Raw genomic sequence first — 9,024 nt, 5'->3', positions numbered from 1 at the left:
CAAAGATGTTAAGAGTTTATTGTTAAATTACATATAAGAGTGAAATTTACTTCACAAAATTTTGAGACAATGCCTCCAATTTTTTACATCTAGTTTTAATGTACAACAAATCTAGAATTTTTACTAAGTAATAACATTTTGTAACTTTGTCTGGTAAAAAAAAAGAAAAACAATACAATAGAGTACAATGACCATATCTATTCAATAATGAAAACAGGAAACCTGCGCTTTCGTATTTTGCAAGCTGTATAAAGCCAAGGCAAGTTGAAATTAGACATTCGTCAAATTTCTTTTGCTATTACCTTATTTTGTACATCGATGTCAACAAATTAAAATTTCTATCACCATGCACGTCTCTTTCAACGCTTTGGGTAATTTTTCCACCTTCGCCCGTTTCCCTTCAGCCTTCCCGCATTTCCCAAATCGGCTCAACAGATTGCCTCATCACTATTCCAATTCAAAATCCGCATTTCCATCTCCACGTCCCAATCTATCCCAACGCTTTACATCCACCGCCCGAGTCAATTGCACTCATTAGGAAGCCAGTGCAAACAAATTACCAGGCGTATAAATGTTCAAGATCAATTACAACATCACCAATGGCGGCACTCGCCGCCTCCACTTCCTTCCACCCACCCCCAAACATTCTGTGACGTCAGACGCGATCGTTCGAGCAGCCCCCGGGAACGAAAGCTTTAAAATTTTACACCACCCGTCTGGGGGCGGTCGGGGGCAGAAGTGGAAACACGGACGACGTCGAGGCTAAGCTCGGCGAGATGGACTGCAAAGTTTTGGGAAAGTTGGAGGCGGCTGGAGTCGGGGGCGGTTGTTGTAGTTGCCACAACGGGGGCGGATTTGATCAATAGTCAAGGGTTATTGGTGAAAAATTGGTATTCTGGAGGTTATGGTGGAGAGGAGGGTTTTTGTCTTCGACATAAAGACGTCTGGATGGGGTTTCTTTCATCGTAAAAGTTTCACTCAAGAATAGAACGAGATCTAATGTAAGTGCAACTCTTATTACAGGCTATAATTAGAAGATAAGAAGTTTAATACGATGAAAATTTATTAACGGTTGTAAACTCTGTATTAACTTTCTTTAATTATAGTAGAAATGTATATATTTAAAAAAAAAAAGAACCAAATCAATTGATCTGTACCAGGACGAAAAAATGTAGCCAGCAATAATTTTAGAGATTTTTATTAAATATTTTATTACACAATTTTATTTTTATTAATTGGCTATTAATAAAATATAAGTGAAAAGCAAGTCACATTGTGGGTCTAAGCTGTTAGATATTTTGACAGATTTTTAATAAAACAAAAATAGTTTTATAATTTTTTTAACAGGTTGCTTTTGTTTCTTTCTTATTAATACATATTTCCAAATAAATTCCATTTTCTTACAGTTCGTATTTTTTACGGTTTTGAGAATTGTAGCAACTTAGCAATGATTAAATATGATCGTCTGCTTGCTTTTTAATCGAGTCCGTCGGCCGACTCTCTACTTTTATGTTTTCTCGACCTATCATGACCTCTATAGTACGAAAAAATAAGTCTCCCGTTTCCGTCTGTCTGTCTGTCGTCACGGATTTTTATTAGACAGACAGACTCCGAAAGTACTGGCCCGATTGTTTGTCAAATTTTGTACTTATATTAAGAATATCATGTAGATGGTAAAACGCTAACCAAAATTTGTTTAATCATCTATACCAATTATGTGATGACGTCACTTCAAAATTGTATAAAATAATATTAATTCCGTGTTGAGTTTTTGCCAGATTTTTGGAAAAAAATCAAAATTATAAAACAACAGTAATGCTTTGAAATCTTGGAGACGTTTTAAAGTTATCATAAGCATGGTAAATTTTTGATCAAAACATATTTGCTCACTCCCCCTAAAAAATTGATGACGTACCTCAAAATTTTGCTGAACAAATGCTATCTTAAATGTGCAAAATATGATGAGTCTATACTTGTGATTTATAACTACATGTATTAATATTTTTTATATATGCTTATACAGGGCGTCTTAAAAAAATAATGAATCAGTCAACTTATTTTATTGAATATATCAATACTTTGAAATCTTGCAGACGTGTTAAAGGTATTGTAAGCCTGGTAAATTGTTAATCAAAACATATCTGTTTATTCCACCTAAAAAACTGATGACGTCATCTCAAAATTTTGCCGAATAAATTTTACCCAAAATGTGCAAAATATGATGAGTTTTTTTGTGATTTATCATTGTATTCATATTTTTGATTCGCTTAGACAGATGAGTCAAAAAAATTAATGAATGAGTCAATTTATTTTATTGATTAAATCAGGAACGGTTCACTCCATTTTCTCAGAAAATTTTGGGAATACAATATTGTGTAGCACTCCAAGTTGATATACCTGTCCTTGTTTTTTCTTGCACTAGTAATACGCTGTGACTACTTTTCTTTTGTGCTGTGACTAGTATTATCAATGTTGATGACGTCGTCACAAATTTTTTATTGGTCAAATTAAGGACTCACCCCATTTTCTCGAAAATGTGAAGAATACGCACATCTTTATATAATAATAATAATAATAATGTTAATCTAATCAATGCATATCATTACTTGGTCTTAGTACCCGTAATGATAGAAGTCTTGCCTGAATGCCGGTCATTTCCGGGTCAGTGGTGGGTCCTAATAATAATAGTGTAGGTCACTTTTCATGTGATGCGCGGATAAATGGTCGGTAGTTACGCTGGACTTTTGGGGATGGGGTGAGATTAGAGAATAATAGCAGACTAATTTGTATGCTGTAATTCTAGAATCTCGAAAGTTGTTCTGTTAATCTAATCAATGCATATCATTACTTGGTCTTAGTACCCGTAATGATAGAAGTCTTGCCTGAATGCCGGTCATTTCCGGGTCAGTGGTGGGTCTTAATAATAATAAAATAAGAATTATAATTAATATCATTACTTGGTCTTAGTACCCGTAATGATAGAAGTCTTGCCTGAATGCCGGTCATTTCCGGGTCAGTGGTGGGTCTTAATAATAATATTCAGAACATTTTGTTGGATTGTGGTTTAATTAATTATAATTTTAGACTTATGTTTTGAGAAAACAACCTCACTCAAATCAAACTAATTTCTACATGACATTCTTTCGATGTATAAACAATATAAACATAAATAAACACTTGAGTATCAGATTTCTACTACCTAATGTTGAAGGATAAAGGTTGTTAGAGACGGATTATTTTAAGTTCAACATGGTGAGTCATCAGAATCTGACAAAGGACTGTCAGTCAGTAGCGTAACATGCACACTTCAGAATTTATTTTTTTACATCGCAAACAGTAACACACGGAAACATGAACTTGATTGAATTCTGGTCAACACGCTAGCACGAATGCGGATGAATCTATTAGGTACTAATCTAAACAAGTACATGTACTCATCACAGGTAGAAACGTTCGCTATCACAGAGAAACGATGACGGATGCCCCTGAGAGTGCGCTCATTCGAAAATGCTGGATATATTTCATTGTACTTCAGGAACGAGGAAAGTTCTGTCGAAACAACTTTCGATCAATTTTTTCTTACACCCTTTTCAGTGCACGCAGAGATATAATAAAAGAATCATAAATCGCATTTATCGCTGCAACTTACAGTCGCCTAGATAATATAACTTAAAGTACACAAAGCTCGTGCATTAGACTAATGCAGAGATTATTTGGGCTAAAACGTGCTTTATCGATTCTAGTGCTATGTTATCTATAAAATTCTAATTACGCCGATGTTAGCTGATGCTCATCACTGCATATATAATTCCTGGATAACGGCGGAAGCAATTTATTAATCTGACAGAAATCGCGGTGAGTGGTTATTTAGTGTTTGGTAGATAGATATTGACATGTAAGTAAATTATTGTGTATCAATATTTCTGTTTAAGCATGTGTCCAAAATCAACAAATCGTCCCTTATGACGATGACGGCTAGTTCAAGCGGTTCGATAGTTTGTCCATAAGCAAAATCTAAGCCTCTTTCACTTTGTCCTATTGTTTATTCGGAGAAGTTTTTTTATATTGTTGCTCTTTATAGTTTCACACTTCTTAAAACGGTCACAACAATATGTACTTAAAATTTCATTTTAATTTCAAATTAGAATACATCAAACTAATTTCAAAAGAAGAAAAGTACCATTTCAAATAAAACCGTCAACTACTACCACTTTAAGTAATATTTCTAAAGCTAATAAAATGTTCTTTTTAGAATAGCTAGAAATGCGAAAAAAATATAAACGCTTTATATTTATTATAAACGTACAAAAACACTCCATCTCAAGATTTTGCAAAAATTAGGCCCAATTTTGCTCGTATTATGTCCTTAACACAGAAGTTTAAAATACATTTTTGAGCAAAAATTTGAAATGAATGATCGTTTTTAAAGAAACAGTATTTTTTTAACTGATTGTTTTTAATTTTTATTTAACTACCTATAAAAAATTTTCGTTGTTTTGTAACTCTCAAAAATATTTCTACGGTATGAATAACTCAAAAAATACTACTTAAATTTAGATAAAATTTTGTACATGAAATTTTTGTCAGACCTGCAATTCTTTATTTTAGAGTTATATTATGCCTACTTAATTGACCCAAATGAAAAATATGATTAAAAGTCGAGATAGACATTTAATTAATATCATGTCGTTTTTTTTCAAGAAAAGACGACAAAAAAGTCAAAAGTACGCCATCAAAAATTGTACGCAAAATGGTGTATTTTACATCGTCTGAACTTTCTATAATATAAGTCGAAAATTTCCACCAGAATAGTATAAAACAGCAAAACATTTGTTGCAATTACTTTGTAGTCTTCTAGCACTTTTTGTCTTTTCGTCGTGGAAATATTTCGGTTCATTTCTAAGTTTTATAACAAGAATCTACTCTAAAATTTCTATGTTAAATGGTGTTTCTATTCATGAAACATTGCGTAAGTCTTTCACTAAAATGTTTTCATTCTTCTCGTATCTAAAATTCTAACGGGGCAATAAACACCCTACTCAGTTTTTTATTATTTGGTTTCGTTTCCGAATTTATAGAAAACATTATCATTAAAAGAAACAAGTAAAAGAGTTAAGCTTTCCTCATTAATTTATATATCATTTGTCTGATTCTTCCTTTTTTTTTTGTTTAACAATTTTTTTTATTGTTTCTCATCGACCAAATCGAAATTTTTAATTTAGAGCTGTTTTTTTTTTATTAAAAGTGACTCGAAAATCAAACTTATTTTTAGTTTAATAATCTAGAAAACGTTTCAACTTTAATCAATGACATATCTAAAGACGATAAAAACAGTTACTTTCTTAAGATCGTAATTTTGAGAAAATATTTACATGTACACGTATGTATTTATAAAAACCTGATTTACTTCTACTAAAGCCTATGAAGCCTCAGGTGCATGTGACGTTTCCTTTTTTTTTAAATATGTAAATTGTAGGTATATTATATAATATATAATTAACAAAAAATTACAAAATTGTAAAAAATACACGATACAGGCAGCTAAACGTGAATGTGTATTTTACATAATTTCCGAGTTTTAAACACAACTGTCGTCAACTGTCAGCAACTCAGTGACGAATTTCTTTAATAACAAAAGCTAATATTACTTTCGAGTATTCCAGACACGGCCTAAAATTATGTCAGCTATAACCCTAACACGCGCCCAGGGCTCAGAGGCATTAGCAGAGCAAACGATTTAATAAGTGTCATCATCCTGGCAAATATATCATGTCCCCTTCAAACGTCATAAATCCCAGTCGCACACAGCGGCGGCGGCGCCCCACCCGCAAACAATTGAACATCGAACGTCACCACCAGACCCGCTACCATTTTCCGGATGGTTACACAACTAACTGAGCCACGCGCCCATGGACCAAAATGCATCCAAGCGCCCTTATCTGCTTGATTTCTTTGTTTTATCATTGCGAGGATCGCAGTTTCAGACCTGGACTTACCTTAATTAAATAAGTTTACAGATTCGACGAGATAGCGAAGAAGTGATGGTTTAATTACAGTTTTATGTCAGACTGGGAAGTTTAGCTATTGGAATTTTAATCGTCGCTGGCAGTTTATGAAATTTCGTGTTGCACACTTTTAAAGCGTGGGCGATCCAATTGCGCTTTGAAATACTAATTTAATTTAAAAATCTAACAGCAGCGTACATTTAGACAGATAAATTTAACGTTAATAGTAAAAAATTGCTCGAAGGTTATTGCGACATAACTTCCCTCGCTCCTGAAGTGCAGCTCTGTAAATCCCGCTTCTTTGAAAAATTATAAAAAAACAAATTGCGATTTTCATTTTCTGATAACCTCTATAAAATAAAAACCAGCGGTTTAAAAAACACTCCAGCCGCTTCTTTGACTTGAAATTTTCAATTGTTCAATTTATATATTTTTTTTGTTTCTCTAGTTTTTCAATTTTGCAATTTTTCGATGTACAATTTTGATTTTTTTTTCCAAAAATCTAGATGATTGAGTGAAAACTCAACATGGATTCATACACCACAAATGTCCAAGTATCTTATTAAATAAAAAAACAAATTTACTATTGTAAATTTTGGAGATGTCATCAAATTGTTGGTGGGGATGATTAGCCAATTTTTGGTTGGCATTTTACCATCTACATGATATTCCTAATGTAGATACAAAATTTTACAATAATTGATCCAGTAGTTTCAAAGATTATATATCTAATAAAAATACGGACAGACGGCTAACAGACAGCCAGACAGATAGACAGGCGCAAACGTGAGACCTATTTTTTCGTAAGTAAGAAAATATATTTAAGAGTAAGATCAGAATAGAATTTATCGTTTATTTACGTTAATCTACATTTATTTATGGATCTCCTCCAAAGTATCAATGACGTCATCTCAAAAATTGCTAATTAAATCTCATTTTAGTATATACTCTTTCATTAGTCGTTTAATAATGATAAATCTGAAGTGTCAATAATTTAGCTCAGATTACCTAAGAGGCTTTTGTAAAATTTAGTTATCGATTAAAACTAGTTTATTTAATCTCGTGCAGACAGTCTTTAACACCAGTTCAAAAAAAAAACTATAAATTAAATCTTCCGTCGAAAAGTATGTAACGCATAAAAAGCAAGGGCGGTAATTTTTTTTCTGTGATGCGACAATCGCCCATTAAAAAAGTCCGTCAATCTTTTGTCGACTTCCTCCGGCAGCGCCCACCCCGCCGTCCTTGCGACCTCTAACCGCCACCATTTTTCGCCTCCGAGCCGTTTCCCGTTTTCCCGTCGCCTCCGCCATATTTCCCCTCTTCCGCAAAAAAATGAATTCGTTTGATAAACTTCCAACTCGCAGGATATCAATACTGCTCCTGTTCCTGGTGGGCGTGGCCAGCCCGACGCACTTCAGTTACTATGCCAACGAGTCCGCCGATCGACCAATCATCAGCAGGTCCCAAGAGCGGCGCATCTGCGCCGAACTATGTTTGTCGGGGTTGGGGGGCGAACCCTGCGGCGAAGCCTGCCTGGACATCATCCCCCAAGCCCTGCTGTCCGTGTCTCAGTCCGACACCGGCGACGAGCAGGTCAACTTGACGCGCAGGAGCGCCTGTCCGGTGCTGTGCAAGAACCGGCTCGGCTACCCCCTGTGCGGGTGCAACGAGACGCCGGTGACGCGACCCTTCTTCAGGCCGGACTTCCTCGAGATCTGCGTGTTCTACTGTCGGCAGTACGACTACCACCTGTACGGGTGCGACGAGTGCAGCGCCTACAAGAACATGACGGCGGAGGACGCCGTGAAGATCGTCGCGAGGATCTCGAAGAAGACGTACGACTGGAACGAGTGGTGCGTGCAGATGTGCCAGGAGGGCGAAGGGGGGTCGGCTTGCTACTGCGACCTCTTGCCGCTGGCCCTCGAGCTCGACGGGAGCTCCTGAAGGCGCGCCGCCGCGCCGCGAGGTGCCGCTGCGCTCCGCGTCTACGTGTTCTTCTAACCCTAGGAGTAGTTGCAGCCCGACGCAAATAGGTGTACCTGGAAAATTCTAAACATGTAAATAAAACGCGAACAAAATCGAGTCTTCCAAAATCTGTACATACAAGTTATGGTTCTGTCTTAGGACGAATTTGGTTGATTTCAGAAGGTATCCGATAGATCTAGAATAAGCATATCATTGTTGACTACTGACGAGATCTAGCTGTGCTTCTGTTTGTAAATAAAGATTTTGTACTTTATCGAACTTCTTCCTACTTATGGTCAATAATTTCATTTAACTTGCTCTAGTTTTTCTATGATGTAACAGAAACATTTATCGTAGGCTGCAATTGTACAAAGTATTGTGGTAGGTTAGTGAACTTTTCTGTTAAATATTACTATTTGTTAAACAATTTTATCAACTGTTGTGTAAAGACAATAACTATTTTAGGAGTTGTAAAGTTTAAAGCTAAAATGTGTATCATGTTGTTTTAGCAAAATGTAAATTCATTATGAGCAGAATTCTGCTTTAATCAATGTTTTGTATTTATTATAATCACTGTTGCTAAACTTCGAATTTAAATCATTGTGATGGTTGTTCCATAATGCTTAGTTTTATTTTGTATGTGCTGTTATGATAAACTATATCAATTTCCATATTGTATTTTTTTACATTAATAAATCCTGATCGCCCCCTTTCTGCTTGGACAATTTTATTTACAAAAACACATCGACAGTTTGAAATGTAATTCTTATCATCAAGATTATTCTATTTAAGACTGGAGATATCCTCTGTTGAGTTTTGTAGCTCAGGATGTGTTTGATTGTGTTTTTGAGTAACGGACTGTATTTTGGGTTTCTGTGTTTATTGGGTGAATGTTTACACGTTACTGTCACTTGTGTTACTGACCGTTTCAGGGCGGTTGGTGATAAGAATGCTACCTGAGGTAGAAGGGGAAACAACCCCGATTCTTAGTACTCAACATCCTCCTTCACCTTTTTCATTTCCCGAGCGTAATCTAGAAAACTATTGAAATAGG

General features: G+C 35.4%; 1 protein-coding gene across 1 annotated transcript; it reads left to right on the top strand.

The window, feature by feature from the left end:
• The first annotated feature begins 3,845 nt into the window (after nucleotides 1–3,845).
• Nucleotides 3,846–8,611, top strand: LOC135126031 (uncharacterized). The gene is made up of 2 exons (XM_064051822.1): nucleotides 3,846–3,895; nucleotides 7,370–8,611. Coding segments are annotated over exons 1-2 (582 nt in total). The 5' UTR covers nucleotides 3,846–3,893; the 3' UTR covers nucleotides 7,950–8,611.
• Nucleotides 8,612–9,024: the final 413 nt, after the last annotated feature.

Source organism: Zophobas morio, unplaced genomic scaffold (assembly GCF_036711695.1).
Source record: "Zophobas morio isolate AGI-343-1 ecotype UQ-CSIRO unplaced genomic scaffold, CSIRO_AGI_Zmor_V1 ptg000010l, whole genome shotgun sequence".
Lineage (NCBI taxonomy): Eukaryota > Metazoa > Arthropoda > Insecta > Coleoptera > Tenebrionidae > Zophobas > Zophobas morio.
This window is presented reverse-complemented; position numbering and strand designations above follow the sequence as displayed.